The sequence below is a fragment of the Triturus cristatus genome, chromosome 7, assembly GCF_964204655.1.
Source record: "Triturus cristatus chromosome 7, aTriCri1.1, whole genome shotgun sequence".
NCBI lineage: Eukaryota > Metazoa > Chordata > Amphibia > Caudata > Salamandridae > Triturus > Triturus cristatus.
Window position 1 is genome coordinate 1810741799 of NC_140590.1, and position 25633 is coordinate 1810767431.

At 42.4% G+C, this 25633-nt stretch overlaps 1 protein-coding gene across 1 annotated transcript; it reads left to right on the top strand.

The window, feature by feature from the left end:
• Positions 1-19288: 19288 nt before the first annotated feature.
• Positions 19289-20242, top strand: LOC146813238 (olfactory receptor 5F1-like). Its single transcript, XM_085615329.1, has one exon. It carries the CDS (start codon positions 19289-19291, stop codon positions 20240-20242), a length of 954 nt encoding a protein of 317 aa, XP_085471455.1.
• Positions 20243-25633: the final 5391 nt, after the last annotated feature.

Consider the following 25633-nt stretch of genomic DNA (forward strand, 5'->3'; position numbering starts at 1 on the left):
AGGGAAAAAGAGAAAGAAATAGAAAACAGAGGAACAAATTAAAGCTAACAATTGATAAAACAGTACAATAACAGAAAAACATACCACAAAAGAACAAGAGTAACGGGGTAGGTGGAGCCATATGGGGAGGGCCACACGTCAGACGGGAGGACGCAGGACGCGAAGTACACAGAGAAACACCATCCAGGCAAAACGTAGAATATTATGTAGGGGGGCACGGAAACCACAACCTGGCAGAGAAGAAATAAAATAAAATAAGAATTAATGTGATAAGTGATAATGACATCAAAAACTCACGAAAATGACTGATACACACGAAGTGTACAATAATGGGTAAAAACACAACAAACACTACATGACATATTATGGTTTAGAGATATCCATGGAAATTCCTTTACAAGAGTCCAAAAATTGTTGCAGGACAGCTGGATCTTCATAGTTGGTGGTTCTGGTGTTAAGAGTCACTTTAAAAAGGCAGGGATGGAATAAGCCAAAATGTGCATTCAAACTGCGTAGAGCTGGTCTCATATCTAAAAACCTTTTTCGACGGTCAGCAGTTATTTTGGCATAATCCTGAGCGAAGAAGAGGTTGGAACCGTTCCAGGAAATTTTTCCCCGCTGTTTGGCTGCTTGTAAAACCTTAAGTAAATCCGTATATTCCAGAAAGCACAAAATTACTCCTCTGGGTTTTGTTGATGGAGATGAAGAACGGGGACTCTGGCCCAACCGATGCGCACGCTGGATATTTAATGGAGGAGACTCCGGAAGGCCAAGAAGAGTCGGAAGGAATGACTGAAAATAGGATATAGCGTTAGAACCCTCCAGACCTTCCGCCAAACCATAAATTCGCAGGTTGTTACGCCTATTACGATTTTCCAATTGTTCAACTTGCTGCTGAAGACGCTCAACATCTTTATGGATAAGAGGAACCTTGTCAGCAAACTCCTGAAGAGCATCAACACGCTTCTCCAGACCCTCCACCCGCTGTTCAGTGTGAGACCAGTTATCTTCTAATCTCAGCAAACGGGTGTTGGTTTCCTCCATATAGGGTTTGAGGGCACGAATCTCCTCAAGAAGAAGTTCCATTAAAAGAGGTGTAGAAGAGCCAGTGGGAGATGGAGGATTCGCTTTCCCTCTCTTCCTATGGGTGAGGGGAGCCGAAGATGGAATTTTAGACCCCTGCTTGGAGCCCAAACGAGTCGTAGACGAAGAGGCGTTTTTTATGACCATGGGGTCGCTGAGAGCTTCATCTGTAGTTTCTGGCAATATAGTAAAAGGGTTGAAGTCCTCTAAAGAGGCACCAGCGGGCTGTGGCGCCTCTTTACGGCTGGTTCGAGTTGCCGCCATAGTGTAGAAATGTGCTAGACACAGAAATGCTGATGACGGCTTCAAAAGAGTCAGACCCAGAGAGTATTGTAACACACGGCACGCTGGTAGAGGTATGGAATCTGGTTAAAGGAGTATTAACCCACAAGACCAGACCAGAACGAGATGCGGAGCAAAATAACTTGAGGTAAATAAGTAACACAGCTGGAATGATCAGAAACGAAGACCCAAGCACATCCTACCACTGGAAATCAATGAGGCAGTAGAAAAATTCTGGATAAGCAGACATTTCAGGCGATAATATGCAACTTCTGTGGTAAAATATCAGGATATGTGAAAAACACCTGAAAAATGAAAACAAAATGGCGGCCGTGAGAGCATTTCAGCCGTTTTGAGGAGAAAAAACTGTTAGGAGCTCACCAAACGGTGGAAAAAATATTGCGCTGCATCAGGATACACTTCCGACGCTGATATATGTCCTTTCCGTGCTCCGAAAAGGAGCGAAAATATCCTGGAGAGGGTGAACTGTGTCACGGTACTGCGGAGCTCCCGAAATCGGCGGCCATCACCGAAGACGCCGAAGCCACGCCCCCCATACGTCATCACTTTTAACAGGTGAACGATGAAATTCACTGTAGAGCAAAATCGATTTTGTGCATTTCCAATTGCTGACACTGGTTGGTTTGCTTAAAATCTTTGGTGCATTTAAATCACGTGTTATATTTTATTAATTTTAACTGTTTTATGCATATAATAATGATAATACGAGCATTTATTTGCAAAATGTGCTTCATATTGTTATTGCAAATGTTCTTCCGTGAGTTTTCCCCATGTTCCTTCTGGTGCAATATACGTATGTCCTACGGAGACCAGCAGCTGCTGTTTGTTCCATAAAGTGATCACAAACCGCAGACCCCGCCCAGGGAGCTGTCGCCGCTGTTGCCCACAGTGTCCTTCCCAGGAGAGGCGCTGGGGCCCCCCACTGGGTAAGGCTGCCTAAGCCCTGCCTGGTTAGAGCTGATTTAAGACTGAGTCTGTAGTTCAGTGATGTGTTTCTTCTAAATGTGTGCTCTATCAGCTATCCTTCCAGGACCCAGCATCACAAAAGCTGCCTCATGGTTCCTCCATGGGGTATTGTGCTCCTGGCTTTGGGCTCGGGTTCTTTCTGGGCTTTAAAATGGGGATCCTGAATCTGTAGGCTGCTTTCTTGTCATTCCACCTCATGCCTGTTTCTTAGGCCTGTCTTGTGTGACTCTTGCTGCTGCTTCTTTTTCACCCCTCCTTTCTCCTATTTTGACTGTTTTCCTAGCTTACTGTTCTTTCCATCGTCATCAATGAACCCCTGGCTCTTAACATGACAGTGATATGACCGACCTCTTATCTCAGTACCTCCGGCGTCTTGTGTCCTCATTATGGGAGATTCAGAACCTGATCAAAGAGTTTGTAGTTCCTCACAATCCTGACGGATAGACTGTCGCCTTATTACAAGTGCATTATATTCTATGGCCCTCCCAGTAAGGCCGACGGGAATCACTGAAGTGAGGGACCGAGCATCCATTTGCCATACTCCATATAAGGCCTTAAGTATCATGACAGGTCCCCAATTTTATATTCATTCAATTTCCCCCAAATCCCTGCTAGTATCTCATTGGCACTGATCGCCTGCACACACCTGCTCATAAAAGCCTACTAGTGCACAACTGCATAACCGTTGGTTATGTGTGGTGTCACAACTTTCCTGCACATATGCCAATTGGGTAAATGATCAGCCGCGGTCCGTGCAGGTAACAGCAGTGAGGCGGTGGGGCCGCATGGGGGAGATTTCAAGGGATGATGCCAAGGGAAAATTAATTATTTATTTAATTTGTCCTCAGCATCATCCCTCGAAATCCTTCCCCACGCGGCCCGCTGCCCCACCGCTGATACCTGCACTGACCGCGGCTGTAAATGTCTTGTACAAGGCTTCTTTCTGAGCAGTTGTACAGTGTGAGCACATCTTTGTCTGGCTCCAGTTCTATAAAGATAGGTCATAAGTATTTTATGGGAAACAGTCTTCACAACAAGGTTTTTACCACGTTGTACCTTTACCACGCATTTTTTAACTCGCATGGTTTTAGAATGCATATGCTTTTACAACAAATGCCTTTACCATGCATTTAAGGTAAGTCGAGGGGTATGGGGGTTCTCCCCCACAACTTTTTTATTGATTAAGAGAAAAAGGAAACAAAACGTATCAGTCATGTCAATCTCTAGACTTCACATACATGCAGCCATGAAACAGTGAAGAATTATTGTTTAAAACAATATCAAAAGTGTTGAATTCTTCTAATATTTTGCCCCAGCTTGTTAGGGAATTGAATGGCAGCTAAACAACACCCTCAGTTCACTCACAATTGATACTAAATGTAAATTGGGGAGAGGATGACCTCGAAGCTGGAGAGCCGAGTTCGTGTCTCGGCAACGATGCTCAACATCCTGTGATTCTGCTCAAGGTACTTAAGCTCCCCGTGCCAACAAAAAAATGAATGTGTTCATATGTAACGAAACTGGTGCTCATGTAAGGCGCTATGATATCTTCGGGTCTAGTTCGCGCTATATAAAACTCAGAAAAGAAAAATGTTGGTTGCTCGGAGGAGAAGGGCATAGACAGGTTTGTGATGGGACACCCACATCCTCAGGTTGTGATCTTTCAGATCATGGTGTGTCTGTCATTGGCTCTCGATAAATGTCGCAGAGGAGGCGGGCGTTGACCGGACAGATGATGCCTGGTGTCACATCAGAAGCTTCATGCTTTTGCTTCAGACACTAAAATGTTTATGCATTACAGAGGACACTCTAGGGGATATTTATGAGGAAGTGGCGGTGAGAGGCGTTAGCCTCCTTGGCTTAACGCCTCTCACCGCCACTTTGGAAACGCCAGGCTGCACCCTATTCTCAAGAATGTGGTGCAGTCTGGCGTTCCACCCTGCGACGGCGCTAGGTCTCACGACTTAATGCCAATGCAAGCACCCTTGCACCAGAGTGCAAGGGTGTCTGCGATCCGGGAGGTTTGTTCATGTACAGGAAGGTGTCCCTCCCTGCACATAAACAAACCTAAAATGCAGTTTAGTAACTTACATGCGTGCTGCTTCATGCAGCACACATTTAAGTAACAAAACAGAATTTTTAAAAAAGGTTTGTTTATGTACAGGAAGGGACACCTTCCTGTACATAAACACACCATGGCATTTTCCCATGTGTGCTGTACAAGGCAGCCCACATGGAAAAAGCAAAAACAAGAAGAAATGAAGCATTTCTGCTTGTTTTGCCACCATAAGACCAGGATTTTTCTGGTCTTAAGTTCGGCGCTTCCGCCTTTATGCCGCTGTTGATAACAGGTGGCAGTGTTGAATTCAACAGGTGTTGCGGTGGTACGCCCACCAAAACACCCACTGCACGCCCCCTTTCACGCTAAGTTTAGCGTGAAAGGGGCCCTATTCTCAAGGCTGCTTTAAGCCACTTAACATGACTTGAATCCACCTTAAGTGGGTTAATGCTGCCTTGAGAATAGGGCACTGGCCCTATCGCCATGGAAACGTCAATAAAAGTGATATTCCCGTGGCGATTTGGGCCTCAGAATATGCCCCTCTATGTTTTGCTCAGATTTGATTTCAGATATCCAGGGAATGATGACGTTGATTGGACTGGCCAGTAGGCAGGTTGTGTGATGTGTGAAGTGAAGGACAGTTACCTTATTTTTGATGTCAGGAGAATGGAAAATTGTTTGAAGACGGGTGGGATTCAAAGGTCTTTTTGTGCAATTTGAGATTACCTAATTGAGGATTCCATTGGAGATGATTTCTTGCACAGCCCTCCGACATCTGCCTGTGTGATAATTCACTTTGGGAGGGCGCAGGTGGAGGCGATGAAGGCGTTTGGTGTGTGATACAACAACGGCCAAAGAGGTTGACCAAATGTACCATACACATTTACATCAATATTCAAGGCTCAGCAACCAAGAGATGCCCGGTGAGAATGCACCGGCTACGGATAGCGCCCTCTTTGAGACAGCGCCATCACAGGTCTTTGGTACCGCATGTAACCCTCACCATCCATGTAAGGGGACACGAGGCCGGAAGACACAAGCATAGCAATGCACAGAACCCAAAATAGAATTCTTGGAAGTGCTTTCATTGGCCAGAACTTTCACTTTCTTCCCTGGTGATGGTGATCTTTCTGCCTTTCCTTTTGCAGAGGAATACTTCCCCTACATAGGCAAGGATCCTTTATTTCTCTTTGTCTTTCTCTCTATTTGTTTCTGTTCCTCTCCCTCTTCCTCTTACTACCTCCTTTTCTGGAGCAGTTTGGAATAATGGGTATGGAGTTGACACATTTGTTTGTTTGTTGACTGTGAAAGACCTTTGAATCTGGCATTGTTTGTTGACTGTGAAAGACCTTTGAATCTGGCATAACTTCACAGCTTGGAGCAGAATCTTGATGTGACTACATTGAGGCCACACTGTCTATCAAGTAGTTAACTGAACAATAGGTTTTCTTTGACGCTCTGACAAATAAGGCTTTCCACATTTCTCTGATGCATTGTTTGTTGAAAGATCTTCCAAAGTGTACTCATGTGTGGACAGCTGGAATTTGAAAGGATATATTCACACAGCCCTATTGCAAACCTCTTTAATAAATGCACTTTTACAAAGCCAAAGCTCATTTTCCAAGAGAATAAATTGGTGGAACGTGTAATAGCAACAGGAAAAAATGCAAGGCTGGTATTCCCCTAAAATAAATCTGAACCCTATCTCTGCCACTAGCAATCTGACAAAAAATGAATATAGAAAAACTAATGATGCTCATGGCTTCCCACAAATAATTAGCATCCCAGATTAACATAATGGGTTTATTAGCTGGCAATCTGATGCAGAGTGCGCCATCCCAATCTCTTTCAGACTGTATGAGCAAATGTACAGCTTGTCTGGTAGCTAACAGTTGTACTTCTAAGAGTCATATTTTTCTTTTCCTTGTAGCTAACCTTAAAACTGAAAAAGACGCAACCCAGGAGAAATGGGAGACAGAAATCAGACGTCTTGGAGAGAATTCATTCTTGTGGGTTTCTCAGATGTTTCTCACTTCCGCGATCTCCTCCTGGTGGGATTTTTACTCATTTACGTGGTAACCATTTCAGGAAACCTTCTCATCATCTCAGTCATTTACTCTGACTCTCATCTTCACACTCCCATGTATTTTTTCCTTTCCAACCTGTCATGTGTAGACATCTTCTCCACCTCCATAACTTTTCCAAAAATGCTGACCACTTTCTTTCAACAGAACACGCGGATCACTCTCAGGCAATGCCTGCTGCAGCTTTACTTCTTCATGGCCGTGATTGCAACAGAATGCCAACTTTTGAATCGCTATGCTGCCATCTGCAATCCCTTACAGTACACGGTGGTCATGAGTACGTCAACATGTCTCAAGCTGGCCTCTGCAGCTTGGCTTCTTGGGCTGGTAGAGCCCATATTCCACACCATCCACTTATCAACTTTCTCTTTTTGTAAGGCTCCTACAATCAACCACTTCTATTGTGAGTTTGCAGCCCTCCTAAAACTTTCCTGCACCAACAACCATACCATTGAAGCCATGACTTTTATTTTGGGTGTCATTGTGGTAATATTCTCATGTATTTTAATCATTATTTCTTACATCAAAATTATCTCTGAAATCCTAAAAATGCAGACAACAACCGGAAGACAGAAGGCCTTCTCCACGCGTGCTTCACACCTAACAGTGGTGATTCTATACTATGGATTCATTATCTTTGTTTATATACGACCAGCTTCCCTGTATTCCGTGAGTCAGAGCAAAGTATTCTCTGTCATTTAAAATGGACTGATTCCGATGTGTAACCCCATTATACACACACATTAATAAATAAAGACTTTAAGGAAGCCATGCAAAGAAGGAAAGGTTGGAAATGTTCACTGCATAGAAAATGACCAAATTTGACAAAACAATTTTTTTTTCAAATTCGGCTTGGGTATTTTTTATGGTGAATTTTATATATATACAGGAATCAATGACATAAATGCATGTATGATACAGACACACTCACCCTCACACACACACACAAGCTTGTGTACACACACATACACATAAACATTCACATATGTGCACATACATAAACACATACTTACACACCAAAACACACATATGCACACGGAGACACACACATAAACACAGAAATAAAACAATTATGTTGGGGTGCATGTGTATGTCCACAGGCACCCTCCCTTATAACCACACACAAACCCTGGCACACATGACTACACATGCATGTATATCTAACACCATCACACACCTAACAATTTGCTAAACATAACACAGATTGACAAAATGATAAGAACACACACACACATACACTCTCTCTCTGTGAACTAAACTTTCCCTGCCTTGGGGTCCATTTTGATCAAAATAGCTCATGGACACCACTATTAAAAGCTTAAAGGATCACCATGACAAGGGCCATGGCTCCAGTGATTGCTTTTGCTATTTGGTTAGAGGTCAAGCCAATTAAGGCACTGATAAAAATCTATCAGTCAGAAAGCATCACCCTAGACTCATATGGGAGTGACATCTGGGGCTATAAAGAGTCCCCTGACATACCAGTAATTGAAAATAGGTTTTTGAGAAGTTTACTTGCCATGTCCCAATCTATGGCCTCCTCCGTGGCACAAGAGGAGTCAGGCTTGGGTTATATCTTGGATTAATTGGCCCATTAATAAGATGGATTTCAATATGGTTAAACCCAGAATTGGAATTTTATAGGGCAATTCTGAGGGATTGTATGCACCTTGATAAGACTAAATTTATTCCATGGTCAAACCACATCAGATCAGACATCAGGAATTTTTCTTGTCCAGATTTATATATGACCCCCCAACAGTATGATGAGAGGTGATCTTGTTTGGGTAGAAATCATGTTTGCGCTGCAGTACAAGCATCTAGGGAGAGCATAGTTAGCTGAGCCTTCTGTTCCTGTACAAACTATCACCAAAACCTGTAGGTTCATTGACACATCTCACTTTTGTCACAAACTCCCAACATCTGTTCAAACTGAATTTATTGCACTAGCTTCTGTCAGACCCTATAGGTTGTGACAATTTGTCTGACCGAGACACTAGGCACTCTGTTTTATTTTTTGAATACCACAGCAGTGCCTGTAATCAATTTATTTTGCCCTTATGAAGAGGTAAACAATTCACCCAAGCCAAACCTGCCCTAATCTTTTTGCAGATGTTGTCTAATGATTATGTCTGCCTCAATGTTGCCAATCTTCTAACAAGTGCAATTAGGATCAGGAAAAGAAGGCGGTGACCGCAATTTTAGGTGGTGTGTGCTTTTTAACTACATGTTGTAAGGTCCCAACCCTAATAGTGTATCATTACACGTCACCATGATTTTTAATACTTTCTCATTACACGTCACCATGATTTTTAATACTTTCTCATTACACGTCACCATGATTTTTAATGATTTTAGCTTGAAGCTAACTATAGTTGTCATTTTGGATTTATTAATGTATCATGTCATTTCCGCTTATAATGTGTTGTATGTATCGTTGATCATTTTAAGAAACTGATTAAAGATTGTTTTGATTATGATGATCTAAATATTGGAAATGCAACTTTATAAACTTTTACATTTGTATTATAATAGAAGCATAAAAAACATGCTTTTACAAGCGATTACAAACCACTTGTGTCAGATATACCTATATTAGTTACTGTGAGGCACATAATTGAGCTCACATTTCCCATTGATAATTTCATTAAAATTATTTTTATTAAAATATGCCAAGATATTTATGTTGTCCTTTATGCTTTTAGGAGACCTCATCTCTGCAATATATAGAGCTCCTCTTTTAATCCTTGGCAAAAGAGACCCCTCATGTCACAGCATAATGATAACATAAATTACAACCAATATATAAATCAATCAAGGACTCTCTACTTCAAAATGAGTTTTAAAAACCCATTATTAGTCATACCACATATCATATGATCAATAAAAATACAAAGAAAAACACAAAGATTGCATTAAATCTATACAACACATCACATAAAAAATAATCTCACAGGTTGGTAATGAATAACTGGCAATCTAAATTGAGCTTTCTCCTTAGAGAGACAAGAAGATGTAAAGTCAGTGGCCAACAGGGTAAATCATTAGTCAGGAAATAAGTGTCATATTTTTATTGCATCTACAAGAAAACTTGCAAAAGAATAACCAAATAATTATCTTCCAGGAATTATAAAAATATTAAAGCTGGGCGAACTTTGTCAAAAGAACAAATGTTCTTATGAAATCTCTTTGGGATTTCATATAAAACTCAAATTTGACAAAACGTCACTTATCTTCTACAGACTCTGAATCACAACCCCAAGGTCCTACATTTGTGCCTCTTGGAAAAGCGTATAGCCAATGTAATTTGGTCAGCCTAAACCTTGTCACTAAGAAATGAGGCATAGGTATACTGACCCTAAAATGGTAAGGTTCCATCAGCTGGACTGACTTTAACAAATAATGGGCTCAGACAGAAGGTTTCAGGAGCTCTACCCCCTCTCTGTTGAGTTGGGTGCTGATGCAAATGCTTTCTACACCCAGGTCTTATACACCTTCACTATTCATTGAGGCCACTCAGATCATTCTGAACAGCCCAGAGAGGAAAAATGAGGTTTTAACAAACTTTAACCAGGGAATTTTATAAAAATAATCAAGGGGCAAAACCGTCCCTTATAATCTACAAATTTAGCTTCATCTATGGCCGTAACCAAACTGATGTCCAACTAGGAAATGGCAGCAGGCCTGGTGTGTCTACTAAACACTGAACTCCTAACTCTTTGTGAACACCGAAAGTAGGGGTGCGTTGTGCCACACGAAGAAGTTGTCAAAGGTATCTGAAGTGCTGACCAATAACTGTAAACCCATATGTTGCTCCAGTGTGCATCTGCAGAAATGTATTAACCTGGTCGGTTTTAAAGAGAGCCTGCAGTGGTGTCTGCCAATATTGTGCGAAATAAGAGATGGCTGTAGTTGTTCTTGCATACAAGTTTCTCTTGGTAGCAACTAAGGGAAGACAGGAGCGGGCTTCATCAAATTGAACCCCTAAATAAGAGAAAGAATAAATGTTAGCCAAATCTGACCATGGGCATTACAAGATTTAACTCCTGACTACCCAGACCCAATCACTACCAGGAAGGACTTGCTATAATTTGATCCAAGTCCATTGAGCTCATGAAGGACACAAAGGAGTCATCTAACTTTTGCAGTCCCACTCCTGCTCTGGCTAAAAGTACAGCACCGCCCGCATATAGTAAAAGCAGGGAGAGGAAATATGCCCACTTTGGACAACCCTTACCGTTATTTATTTGGGGCCATTCTAGACCCTTCATATACATGGCAACAAGAAACATTGCCAAAATGCACCCTTGTTGTACCCCATACTGCACGTTCAAGGGATCAGAACAGGTTCCAGGTATGTTGTAATGAACTACAGCTGACATGCTGTTATGCAAGTCTAACAAAAAAACTACAATGTTAGGTTCCACTGCCATACTTAAAAGCATGCCTCATAATTTATCCTGATTACTCTGTCAAATGCTTACATCGGGTCCATAAATGCCGTATTTATATATACTGCTCAGACTGGACCAGAAGCCATAATGCACGTCTGATTAAGTATGATTCTCACCTGGCCAGGCTAGTTGTCTGTTTGAGAATACCCTTCCAATGACCTTAACGAAGGAGTCTATTATTAAGATGGCCAGTAACATGTATGGTCCTCCTTATTCCCCTTTCTAAAAATAGGGACTATAATTAAAGTAGATCATGAGGGTGCAGCGCCTGCCCTAACAGCTTAATTCAATATCTGCTTGAGTAAAGGGGCCCAAATCTTGGGTTCACTCAGGTACAGGACAGCCAGGATGCCATCTGGGCTGGGGCTCTTATTTTAAGACAGTCCTAATATTCCAGCCTTTACTTCCTCTACAAAACAAATAACTTTTGTGATGAAAATGGGCTTTCCTCAGACGGGGGAGTAGTAAAAGAAACAGATAGTTCAAGGGCAAGCCTAAACAAAAAGGAGACACACAAATTAAATCAAACTGGTATTATAGCCTCTCCATAAATTAGTAGGGTGTATGGTCATAGCCCCTTGATTCAAAAGCAACTCTAGTGAAAAATTCAGATCAAATTGATGAATTAAAGAGTTTAAGGATTCTCCTTCGTGAGAGTGTTTCATGTGCAGGCAATTCATGCTCAAGGTGCAGGTGGTGGGAGTATTTAGCATGGGTACCAACCTTCAAATAAATTAATATTAAAATGCCCTATTAAGATAAACAAAAAGAGTCATGAAACTGAACAGCAAAAGTTCATGAAGGCACATAAAGAATGCAAATTACATAATAATGAACTGGCATTATAAAAGGTATTCAGAGGGAAGATTACTGTTTATGAGAACTGAACCAGCACCACCTAGATAAGTAGAGTACCTGTATCAAATTATATGAGCTGGGCATTCAATGATAGAGAAATGAATGTGGTCCCACTACCTTTTGCTCATTGGATATGGGATGGAGCAGCAGGTACATGAAGTGCCTTAAACCATCTTGGCAAAAAGAGTCAGAGAAGATCCGGTCTCCTTCGGACAAATATAATGAGATTGCTTGATAAGATCCCACCAGAATTCATAATTTGTTTTTTTTAGTTAAAAGGCCTGCAATATTCCAGCTAACGGTCTCAAAGTTGGCCCACCCTCCATCCCTTCCTGCAAAGAAGCCATGTGTAGACAAAGCTACTTTGTTTGCTCATTAGCGTCAATTACAGTTTGCCAGGAAGTGTCAAGTTATAAGCCTATTTCACATGGGAAAAGGATCCAGCAACCGAGTACCCAAAATGTAGCCTTATGTGCGTAAAGATGTTATATGGTCAATGGAATTGACCAAGGCTGTATAAGGCATATAGAGGGGGGGGGCTACTGGCCCGGGGAAGCTTGCTTTGTTAAACTTTATTTTGGCCCCAAAGGCCATAAAAGCGACATGAGATCTTACAGTTCACAGTTTAAAATATCTCGATCAGATTACAGTTGTAAAATACAGCATACAAACATTTAACAATAGATAAAAAGGATACTTTCAAATCAATTACAGAAATGTTCTGTGTTTTATCCACATGGCATTAAGAAACCTAGAGACAGCAAAAACTATTGGGGGGTGGGTGTCATACTTCAAGACTCTTAACGCTTTTTCACACTCCCTGAATCCCATGTTGTTACATATGGGCTTAACCCAGCGTTTTCTTGGTAGATGGTATATAGGGCAGAAGAAGAAGACGTGTTTTTCGTCCTCAAGTCTATGGCCACAGGCCGGGCAAGAAGTGATGTTACTAGCGTACCACCTAGAGGTAAAAGATCGAAGCGGGAGACTGCCCATTCTCAGTTGGCAATACAATTTCCTGGCAGCCGGGGGTGAAATCAAATCTAAAAATTCCTCTCTCCTATAATTATCTTTGATTTGGAGGAACTCAACAGTCAGCCCACCGATATCAGAGCACTCATGCAGACGCAGGAGGTAATGGCTTTTAAACTGGTTGGCCAATTTCGATTTTGATAAGGCCAGACATGAGGCCTCCGGAGTGGCCCATAAGTCTGGTAGGCCAATCTTAGTACAAGTATCCCTGACAAATCTCAACCATGGTATATTTTTGCTTTTGATTAGAGGCCAAATCCCCTTAAACTCCTCTCGGTACGAGCCCAGCTCTGCATTAGACCAGAGTCTCTTCCAGTACCTCAATGGACGCAATGTTACCGCCTCTTCCATGGGTATCAACCCACAATCCAGCCTGATAGGGACAAGCGGGGAGCTGGAGGGCAAGCCCAACAGATTCCTCATAAAAGAGTTTTCAGTCCCAATCAGGTTATGGATTCTAGAATGACCCCATAGTTCTGCTCCATAGATGGAGGCTGCTCTTGCTTGGGTCCTAAAGATTTCTATTGCAGGTGCCACTGGCTTGGTGACCGAACCTCTAAAAACTCGAGAGATTCCCCCAGTGGTTTGGGCAAGTTTTAGGACAGAGTTGGCAATTTGTCCCCCCCATCCAAAATCTTCTTGTAAAATAATCCCCAGATATCCGAACGTTGTTACCCGCTCGAGGGGAACAACATTCAGTACTGGATTTGGCCGAGTGTGTTTGGGGGGATTAAGAATCATAAATTTAGTTTTAGCTAAATTAATCTCCAGACCTCTTTCAGCACAGAAATCCACGAAGCCATCCAGAATGCGCTGGATGCCAGTTGATGTTCGCGATAACAACAAGGTGTCGTCAGCGAACATCAGCGCTGGCACCGTACCCGTAGTAAGTCTTGGCGCATCTGAATCTCTGATACCTTCCAAATGTTTAATTAGCCCATTGATATATAGACAAAATAGCGTAGGTGCCAACACGCATCCCTGCCGGACTCCACGGTTAACAGGGAAGCGGGCGGACAGCTCTCCATGTTTTCCGCATCTGACCTGGGCAAAGTTTTCCGAGTGGAGTCTACTCTAAACATCCAAAATATATAAAGGGACATTGAGAGCCCGGAGAACCCTCCACAGATTTTCTCGCGGTACCAGGTCAAATGCCGACCTCAGGTCAACAAAAATAAGGTAGAGGCTGCCACCCTCTAGGCATACGGTCTTCCAGTGTATGACCTGAAGTCGAAAAATCTGATCAACAGTAGAGATGCCCTTTCTGAACCCCGCCTGCAGGGCACTTAAGATGTTATTGTCTAACTCCCATGACTGCAATCTGTTCAATATTATTCTGCCAAACAGCTTCTGGGTAATATCAATTAGGCTGATTGGCCTATAATTTGAGGGTTGCAGAGGGCAGCCTTTTTTGAATAGTGGCACGATCTCCGCACCAAGCCAAGACTCTGGGGGTTCCGCGCCCAGTAGGATTGAATTGAATAAAGAGCAGAGATATGGCGCCCATATCTTGGGTTCCGACCGATAAAGATCGCCAGGGATTTTATCCAGTCCCGGCGCTTTATTAGGTATCAGCAGTTGTATGGCGAGTTCCACCTCCTTCATCGTTATTGCCATGGCAGCCTCAACTCGACACACTAGTCTAGGGGGAGAAGTAACTATGGATAGTGTATTGTGTTTTGAACTTGAGTACAGGCCCCCATAATGGTCTTCCCATACTGCTGGAGCTATGTTAGGGAATGGGGTAATTCCTGGCTCTTTTCTGCCATTGCTGACAATGGACCAGAAGCCTTTGAAGTCCTTGGACTGCAAGGTGGATCTTAACTCCTCCCACATGTCAGCCTCCCAGGCCTTTCTTGCCCTTTCTAGTGTCTGTTTGTACTGGACCCTCAAAGTTTTGGTCCTGTCTTTATCCAGTGCCTTAATAGCCGTGAGCAGATCGCTCTTCGACTTCCTGCACTTAGCAGAAAACCACGGTTGTTGTTTAGGGAAGTAGGGCCTCACGTTCCCAATCGGGCAGATCACATCCGAGAGTTTTTTACTAACTGTAGATGAATGTCTCCAGGCCCGAGCTCCCTTTCTATGGGAGTACGGTTAAGCCCAGCCTCAGACATCCTGATAAGATGAGGTAGAACAAGACTATAGATTTCTGCCAGTTTATTAGGGCTGGCAGCGATGCCGGGCCATCTTACTCTGCGTCTGTTATTGTGCAGGGTAAGGGGTTCTGCTGTGGGGGATTCTATTGTGTTATAACTGCTCATACCCCAGCTACCTGGTTTGAGTGTCATAACCAGAGCGTTGTGATCTCTATCATCCCGTTCTAGCACCCTGAAGTCGAGCACCTTATCCCAAGATCTAGTTTCAATAAGAATATAGTCTAAAATGGAAGTGTGTCCAGCTCTATTAAAGGTTGCACATCCTGGCCTGTCTGAGTCAAATCTGCCATTGCATGCCCTCAGGGATAAAGAAAGAGTAAGTGCAAATATCTGTAGAACCAAAGGAGTCCAGACTTTGACCTTGGGAATCATGGTACCAGGAATATTCTGGTGTTCATTTTCAGCCGTTGGGTCGTCTAAGACCGACACACTGAGTGGTTCATACTGGCAGTTAAAATCGCCACCCACTATCACGGAATATTCAGGGTCCAAGGACAAAATGAATTTATTTAGATGTTCTATGACCTTAGATTCCCGGCCACCCTGAGACGGTCTAGAGTAGACGTTCAGGAGAGCCAAATGGGTGTTTTTAGGCAGTTCAAGTAAAATACATTGGATGTCATCTGAATTAGTATGGAGCTGCCTTGCCGAAGCACCCAGGTGGATAGCCACCCAGGTGCTAAGGCCCCCTGATGGTCTCCCCCTACCGCTAGTTACTGCTAATGTGTTGAAGGATGCAAAGCCTGCCCTTTGGAAATTTTCTAATGCCCAAGTCTCTTGCATTAAACAGACATCAAAATTATCTATAAAAGTGCCCCAGTCTTCACATATCAGTTTGCTCTTGAGGCCTGCCACATTCCATGAGAGCAGACTAATACTTGACTTTGAATTGCTTGTGGCCAGGAACTGGTCACCAGCGGTTCTAATGGTGGCTGGTATGATAATAATTGCCCTATCCGGAATTTCCTGCACAGACCGATTTGCCGGCCCTTCCAATACTGTCAACCCCCCTGCCACTAGAGGGGTAAATAACTCACTAGGGGGATTCTGAGATGGAACCACTTCCACAGGCAAGCTGTGTGAAGTTTCCAGTAACCCCGGAGGGGAGGAGGTAGATTTACATGCCAAGGAACCTATATTGTGAGCCAATAGTCCTTTCTTTTCCCCGATGTAACCAATCGGAGCACTGCGATTAGGGCGTCAATCCACCTGATCAGGGACACTGTATCTATTGATATGATTGAAAGCTTCCAATGAGGGCGGGCAAAGTCGATCATAGGCTAAATTTACATGGGAGGGATGTAGAGGGGGTCCGGCCTCGCCGGTTCTCAGGCTATCCACCCCACCCCTTAAGAAAATATCAGTACCAGAATTCTGCGGTCCTGGGTAAAAATAGGTAAGAGGAAGATCTTTTATGGCTGAATGGGGACTAGTGTGGCTACGGGGCTGCAATGTGCAAATATGCCTAACTGTGCTGGGGTCTCTAAAATTAATTACAACACAGTCATCCGAAACATCCTTAATTCTTCGACCTACCCAGTTAATCCTCCTTGCAAATATTATCTCGCTTCTACACTGGTTCGGAAGGGGTTTATTACAGTTTAACCAGTGTATACATTTGTTTTTTAGGTCGGGAAAAGCCTCCCTAGTGCCATGATTCAGGGTAGGGACACCTGCGAGGACCACCACATATGGTACGGATTCAGGTGGAAGGTCCAAGCATGATAGTTTAGGATCAAGGGGATACCCTGACTGCTTATGAGAGTTGCCATCAGGTACACTCGACTCGTGCGGTATATCGACAATGGCCTGACTAGCCCCACTCCTTGGATTCCCTGCAAAGGTTGGTAAGACAGGGACTCTTGACTCATGCAGGGGATTACCATGGACGTGACTCTCCCCACTCCTTAGATTCCCTGTAGGGATTGATGGAATAGGGTAATTGGGGACTAATTGAGTATCATTGGCCATACCATTACCCTGCGAGGTTGACTGTTCCGTTATAACTGTCAGAGCATTAGATGGATTAGGAGCAGGGCAAATAAACTCGATTTCCTTTTCTTTAGTGCCCACGCCGTCCCGTATCCCTTTAGCCCCAGACATTACAGCAACCATCAATTCTAAGTTAGAAAGTCTATTTTCCATGGAATCAAGTCTATTGCAAATTGGGTGGCAAGTCGCAATAAGTAACTGTTCCAGTCTTAGGCAATAATCCTTATTCAGTGCTGGACCCATAATTCCCTCAGGGCCTTCAGCCGTCAGGTCTGTGGGAGCCACGGGGTCGGATTTTCCTGTGTTCGCCCGTTTTTGAATTTTTGATCTTTTGTTGGGCAAGACTGATCCTCCCCGCTTACGTCTCACGACCTGATCAGTCAATTTGGCTTGGGTAACATCAAAGCGTATAGGTAGGCCGGATCTTGTTGTCCCAACAGAATTCATTGGTGGGGGAGAAACAGAACAGATGGAATCGCCTTGCTCAGACACACTACAAATAATACTATTTGCCACTACAGCAACATTATCATTTTCTCTCAAAGGCAGTAAATTAGTGTCAGAGAGTACGATAGGCAGGTTAGTGACTACAGGTGACTTAGCTGAAGCAATATTACCCAGTGAAGAACGTTTAGTGAACACTTGATCAAGAGAGAGTCTTTTCTCTGTTAACTCAATTTCCTTCTGTAGAACCGACGCGGCCCTCGTAATAAAGTTATCCAGGGTTCCAACCACTCCAGGGCCATTGAAAGACTTCCGGCCCTTCTTCGTGCCTGCGTTGGCCATTACCTGGAGATGGAAAATACTATGGTGGTGGTCAGCTAGATGTGTGCCTGATGGGCCACTTGCACACTTGCACTCAGCGAGCAGTCAATCCACAATGGACCAGCCAATAACTTCCCTCATACAGTGCTCACCTGAAGAGCCAAGGGATGTGCCCCGTCCCGTCCTCTGTCGGTCTCTGACGGGCTCAGACGGGACCACCCTTTGCCCGGGCTTCGCCCGCGCTGCGTTCCGCGCTGCGAAACAACGCTCACGGGATTATAACAATGCACGGGGGCGGAGACTGGAGGAAGAGGCGGCAGCAGGAAGGTGGAGGGCTGCTGGGCCTCGCAGTCCTCAAGTCGGGAGTCAGGAATCCAAGGCAGGCTCACGAGCGGCTCCTGCGAAGCGGGGGCCGCGAGGATTTAAATAAAGTCCAGGTGCAGGGATTAGAGGAAGAGGCGGCAGCAGGAAGGTGGAGGGCTGCTGGGCCTTGCAGTCCTCAAGTCGGGACACGAGGCCGGAAGACACAAGCATAGCAATGCACAGAACCCAAAATAGAATTCTTGGAAGTGCTTTCATTGGACAGAACTTTCACTTTCTTCCCTGGTGATGGTGATATTTCTGCCTTTCCTTTTGCAGAGGAATATTTCCCTAACATACGCAAGGATCATTTATTTCTCTCTGTCTTTCTCTCTATTTGTTTCTCTTCCTCTCCCTCTTCCTCTTACTACATCCTTTTCTGGAGCAGTATGGAATAATGGGTATGGAGTTGACACATTTGTTTGGTTGTTGACTGTGAAAGACCTTTGAATCTGGCATAACTTCACAGCTTGGAGCAGAATCTTGATGTGACTACATTGAGGCCACACTGTCTATCAAGTAGTTAACTGAACAATAGGTTTTCTTTGACGCTCTGACAAATAAGGCTTTCCACATTTCTCTGATGCATTGTTTGTTGAAAGATCTTCCAAAGTGTACACATGTGTGGACAGCTGGAATTTGAAAGGATATATTCACACAGCCCTATTGAAAACCTCTTTAATAAACTCTTGATGCACTTTTACAAAACCAAAGCTCATTTTCCAAGAGAATAAATTGGTGGAACGTGTAATGGCAACAGGAAAAAATGGCAAGACTGGTATTCTCATAAAATAAATCTGAACTCTATCTCTGCCACTAGCAATCTGACAAAAAATGAAGAAAGAAAAACTAACGATGCTCATGTCTACAAATTCATAAATAGTCTCTCAAACGTGCTATGTAATCTTGCATTCCATGGCTTTTCTGCTTTGCTCATGCATCCTTGTGTCCTGAAAGCTTTCTTTACCATTCTTCCCACAAATAATTAGCATCCCAGATTAACATAATGGGTTTATTAGCTGGCAATCTGATGCAGAGTGCGCCATACCAATCTCTTTCAGACTGTATGAGCAAATGTACAGCTCATCAGATAGCTAACAGTTGTACTTCTAAGAGTCACATTTTTCTTTTCCTTGTAGTTAACCTTAAAACTGAAAAAGACGCAACCCAGGAGAAATGGGAGACAGAAATCAGACGTCTTGGAGAGAATTCATTCTTGTGGGTTTCTCAGATGTTTCTCACTTCCGCGATCTCCTCCTGGTGGGATTTCTACTCATTTACGTGGTGACCATTTCAGGAAACCTTCTCATCATCTCAGTCATTTACTCTGACTCTCATCTTAACACTCCCATGTATTTCTTCCTTTCCAACCTGTCATGTGTAGACATCTTCTCCACCTCCATAACTTTTCCAAAAATGCTGACCACTTTCTTTCAACAGAACACGCGGATCACTCTCTGGCAATGCCTGCTGCAGCTTTACTTCTTCATGGCCATGATTGCAACAGAATGCCAACTTTTGACCATCATGTGTTTTTATCGCTATGCTGCCATCTGCAATCCCTTACAGTACACGGTGGTCATGAGTACGTCAACATGTCTCAAGCTGGCCTCTGCAGCTTGGCTTCTTGGACAGGCAGAGCCCATATTCTACACCATCCACTTATCAACTTTCTCTTTTTGTAAGGCTCCTACAATCAATCACTTCTACTGTGAGTTTGCAGCCCTCCTAAAACTTTCCTGCACCAACAACCATACCATTGAAGCCATGACTTTTATTTTGGGTGTCATTGTGGTAATATTCTCATGTATTTTAATCATTATTTCTTACATCAAAATTATCTCTGAAATCCTAAAAATGCAGACAACAACAGGAAGACAGAAGGCCTTCTCCACGTGTGCTTCCCACCTCACGGTGGTGATTCTATACTATGGATTCATTATCTTTGTTTATATACGACCGGCTTCCCTGTATTCAGTGAGTCAGAGCAAAGTATTCTCTGTCATTTACAATGGACTGATTCCGATGTGTAACCCCATTATTTACACACTAAAAAATAAAGACTTTAAGGAAGCATGCAAAGAAGGAGAAGTTGGAAATGTTCACTGCATAGAAAATGACCAAATTTGACAAAACAATTTTTTTTTCAAATTCGGCTTGGGTATTTTTTATGGTGAATTTTATATATATATAGGAATCAATGACATAAATGCATGTATGATACAGACACACTCACCCTCACACACACACACGTGCTTGTATACACACACATACACATAAACATTCACATATGGGCACATACATAAACACATACTTACACACCAAAACACACATATGCACACGGAGACACACACATAAACACAGAAATAAAACAATTATGTTGGGGTGCATGTGTATGTCCACAGGCACCCTCCCTTATAACCACACACAAACCCTGGCACACATGACTACACATACATGTATATCTAACACCATCACACACCTAACAATTTGCTAAACATAACACAGATTGACAAAATGATAAGAACACACACACACATACACTCTCTCTCTGTGAACTAAACTTTCCCTGCCTTGGGGTCCATTTTGATCAAAAGGGCTCATGGACACCACTATTAAAAGCTTAAAGGATCACCATGACAAGGGCCATGGCTCCAGTGATTGCTTTTGCTATTTGGTTAGAGGTCAAGCCAATTAAGGCACTGATCAAAATCTATCAGTCAGAAAGCATCACCCTAGACTCATGTGGGAGTGACATCTGGGGCTATAAAGAGTCCCCTGACATACCAGTAATTGAAAATAGGTTTTTGAGAAGTTTACTTGCCATGTCCCAATCTATGGACTCCTCCGTGGCGCAAGAGGAGTCAGGCTTGGGTTATATCTTGGATTAATTGGCCCATTAATAAGATGGATTTCAATATGCTTATTGGAATTTTATAGGGCAATTCTGAGGGATTGTATGCACCTTGATAAGACTAAATTTATTCCATGGTCAAACCACATCAGATCAGACATCAGGAATTGTTCTTGTCCAGATTTATATATGACCCCCCAACAGTATGGTAAGAGGCGATCTTGTTTGGGTAGAAATCATGTTTGCGATGCAGTACAAGCATCTAGGGAGAGCATAGAGTTAGCTGAGCCTTCTGTTCCTGCACAAATTATCACCAAAACCTGTAGGTTCATTGAGCCATATCTCACTTTTGTCACAAACTCCCAACATCTGTTCAAACTGAATTTATTGCACTAGCTTCTGTCAGACCCTATAGGTTGTGACAATTTGTCTGACTGAGACACTATGCACTTTGTTTTATTTTTCGAATACTACAGCTGTGGCTGTAATCAATTTATGTTGCCCTTATTAAGAGGGAAACAATTCACCCTAGAGAAACCTGCCCTAATCTTTTTGCAGATGTTGTCTAATGATTATGTATGCCTCAATGTTGCCAATCTTCTAACAAGTGCAATTAGGATCAGGAAAAGAAGGAGGTGACCGCAATTTTAGGTGGTGTGTGCTTTTTAACTACATGTTGTAAGGTCCCATACGTAATACTGTGTCACCACAAGCCACCATGATTTTTAATGATTTTAGCTTGAAGTTAACTACAGTTGTCATTTTGGATTTATTAATGTATCACGTCATTTCCGCTTATAATGTGTTGTATGTATCGTTGATCATTTTAAGAAACTGATTAAAGATTGTTTTGATTATGATGATCTAAATATTGGAAATGCAACTTTATAAACTTTTACATTTGTATTGTTATAGAAGCATAAAAAACATGCTTTTACAAGCGATTACAAAGCACTTGTGTCAGATATACCTATATTAGTTACTGTGAGGCACATAATTGAGCTCACATTGCCCATTGATAATTTCATTAAAATTATTGTTATTAAAATATGCCAAGATATTTATGTTGTCCTTTATGCTTTTAGGAGACCTCATCTCTGCAATATATAGAGCTCCTCTTTTAATCCTTGGCAAAAGAGACCCCTCATGTCACAGCATAATGATAACAGAAATTACAACCTATATATAAATCAATCAAGGACTCTCTACTTCAAAATGAGTTTTAAAAACCCATTATTAGTCATACCACATATCATATGATCAATAAAAATACAAAGAAAAACACAAAGATTGCATTAAATCTATACAACACATCACATAAAAAATAATCTCACAGGTTGGTAATGAATAACTGGCAATCTAAATTGAGCTTTCTCCTTAGAGAGACAAGAAGATGTAAAGTCAGTGGCCAACAGGGCAAATCATTAGTCAGGAAATAAGTGTCATATTTTAATTGCATCTACAAGAAAACTTGCAAAAGAATAACCAAATAATTATCTTCCAGGAATTATAAAAATATTAAAGCTGGGCGAACTTTGTTAAAAGAACAAATGTTCTTATGAAATCTCTTTGGGATTTCATATAAAACACAAATTTGACAAAATGTCACATATCGCCTACAGACTCTAAATCACAACCACAAGGTCCTACATTTGTGCCTCTTGGAAAAGCGTAACGCCATTGTAATTTGGTCAGCCTAAACCTTGTCACTAAGAAATGAGGCCTAGGTATACTGACCCTAAAATAGTAAGGTTCCATCAGCTGGACTGACTTTAACAAATAATGGGCTCAGACAGAAGGTTTCAGGAGCTCTACCCCCTCTCTGTTGAGTTGGGTGCTGATGCAAATGCTTTCTACACCCAGGTCTTATACACCTTCACTATTCATTGAGGCCACTCAGATAATTCTGAACAGCCCAGAGAGGAAAAATGAGGTTTTAACAAACTTTAAACAGGGAATTTTATAAAAATAATCAAGGGGCAAAACCGTCCCTTATAATCTACATATTTAGCTTCATCTATGGCCGTAACCAAACTGATGTCCAACTAGGAAATGGCAGCAGGCCTGGTGTGTCTACTAAACACTGAACTCCTAACTCTTTGTGAACACCGAAAGTAGGGGTGCGTTGTGCCACACGAAGAAGTTGTCAAAGGTATCTGAAGTGCTGACCAATAACTGTAAACCCATATGTTGCTCCAGTGTGCATCTGCAGAAATGTATTAACCTGGTCGGTTTTAAAGAGAGCCTGCAGTGGTGTCTGCCAATATTGTGCGAAATAAGAGATGGCTGTAGTTGTTCTTGCATACAAGTTTCTCTTGGTAGCAACTAAGGGAAGACAGGAGCGGGCTTCATCAAATTGAACCCCTAAATAATAGAAAGAATAAATGTTAGCCAAATCTGACCATGGGCATAAAAAGATTTAACTCCTGACTACCCAGACCAAATCACTACCAGGAAGGACTTGCTATAATTTGATCCAAGTCCATTGAGCTCATGAAGGACACAAAGGAGTCATCTAACTTTTGCAGTCCCACTCCTGCTCTGGCTAAAAGTACAGCACCGCCCGCATATAGTAAAAGCAGGGAGAGAAAATATGCCCACTTTGGACAACCCTTACCGTTATTTATTTGGGGCCATTCTAGACCCTTCATATATATGGCAACAAGAAACATGGCCAAAATGCACCCTTGTTGTACCCCATACTGCACGTTCAAGGGATCAGAACAGGTTCCAGGTATGTTGTAATGAACTACAGCTGACATGCTGTTATGCAAGTCTAAAAAAAAAAATACAATGTTAGGTTCCACTGCCATACCCAAAAGCATGCCTCATAATTTATCCTGATTACTCTGTCAAATGCTTACATCGGGTCCATAAATGCCGTATTTATATATACTGCTCAGACTGGACCAGAAGCCATAATGCACGTCTGATTAAGTATGATTCTCACCTGGCCAGGCTAGTTGTCTGTTTGAGAACACCCTTCCAATGACCTTAACGAAGGAGTCTATTATTAAGATGGCCAGTAACATGTATGGTCCTCCTAATTCCCCTTTATAAAAATAGGGACTATAATTAAAGTAGATCATGAGTGTGCAGCGCCTGCCCTAACAGCTTAAGTCAATATCTGCCAAATCTTGGGTTCACTCAGGTACAGGACAGCCAGGATGCCATCTGGGCTGGGGCTCTTATTTTAAGACAGTCCTAATATTCCAGCCTTTACTTCCTCTACAAAAAAAATAACTTTTGTGATGAATATGGGCTTTCCTCAGACGGGGGAGTAGTAAAAGAAACAGATAGTTCAAGGGCAAGCCTAAACAAAAAGGAGACACACAAATTAAATCAAACTGGTATTATAGCCTCTCCATAAATTAGTAGGGTGTATGGTCATAGCCCCTTGATTCAAAAGCAACTCTAGTGAAAAATTCAGATCAAATTGATGAATTAAAGAGTTTAAGGATTTTCCTTCGTGAGAGTGTTTCATGTGCAGGCAATTCATGCTCAAGGTGCAGGTGGTGGGAGTATTTAGCATGGGTACCAACCTTCAAATAAATTAATATTAAAATGCCCTATTAAGATAAACAAAAAGAGTCATGAAACTGAACAGCAAAAGTTCATGAAGGCACATAAAGCATGCAAATTACATAATAATGAACTGGCATTATAAAAGGTATTCAGAGGGAAGATTACTGTTTATGAGAACGGAACCAGCACCACCTAGATAAGTAGAGGACCTGTATCAAATTATATGAGCTGGGCATTCAATGATAGAGAAATGAAGGTGGTCCCACTACCTTTTGCTCATTGGATATGGGATGGAGCAGCAGGTACATGAAGTGCCTTAAACCATCTTGGCAAAAAGAGTCAGAGAAGATCCGGTCTCCTTCGGACAAATATAATGAGGTTGCTTGATAAGATCCCACCAGAATTCATCATTTGTTTTTTTTAGTTAAAAGGCCTGCAATATTCCAGCTAACGGTCTCAAAGTTGGCCCACCCTCCATCCCTTCCTGCAAAGAAGCCATGTGTAGACAAAGCTACTTTGTTTGCTCATTAGCGTCAATTACAGTTTGCCAGGAAGTGTCAAGTTTTAAGCCTATTTCACATGGGAAAAGGATCCAGCAACCGAGTACCCAAAATGTAGCCTTATGTGCGTAAAGATGTTATATGGTCAATGGAATTGACCAAGGCTGTATAAGGCATATAGAGGGGGGGCTACTGGCCCGGGGAAGCTTGCTTTGTTAAACTTTATTTCGGCCCCAAAGGCCATAAAAGCGACATGAGATCTTACCGTTCACAGTTTAAAATATCTCGATCAGATCACAGTTGTAAAATACAGCATACAAACATTTAACAATAGATAAAAAGGATACTTTCAAATCAATTACAGACATTTTCTGCGTTTTATCCACATGGCATTAAGAAACCTAGAGACAGCAAAAACTATTGGGGGGTGGGTGTCATACTTCAAGACTCTTAACGCTTTTTCACACCCCTGAATCCCATGTTGTTACATATGGGCTTAACCCAGCGTTTTCTTGGTAGATGGTATATAGGGCAGAAGAAGAAGACGTGTTTTTCGTCCTCAAGTCTATGGCCACAGGCCGGGCAAGCAGTGATGTTACTAGCGTCCTACCTGGAGGTAAAAGGTCTAAGCGGGAGACTGCC

What these genes read in the sequence shown, in the direction of transcription:
- LOC146813238 (XM_085615329.1), top strand. Translation starts at nt 19,289, where the DNA reads ATGGGAGACAGAAATCAGACGTCTTGGAGAGAATTCATTCTTGTGGGT.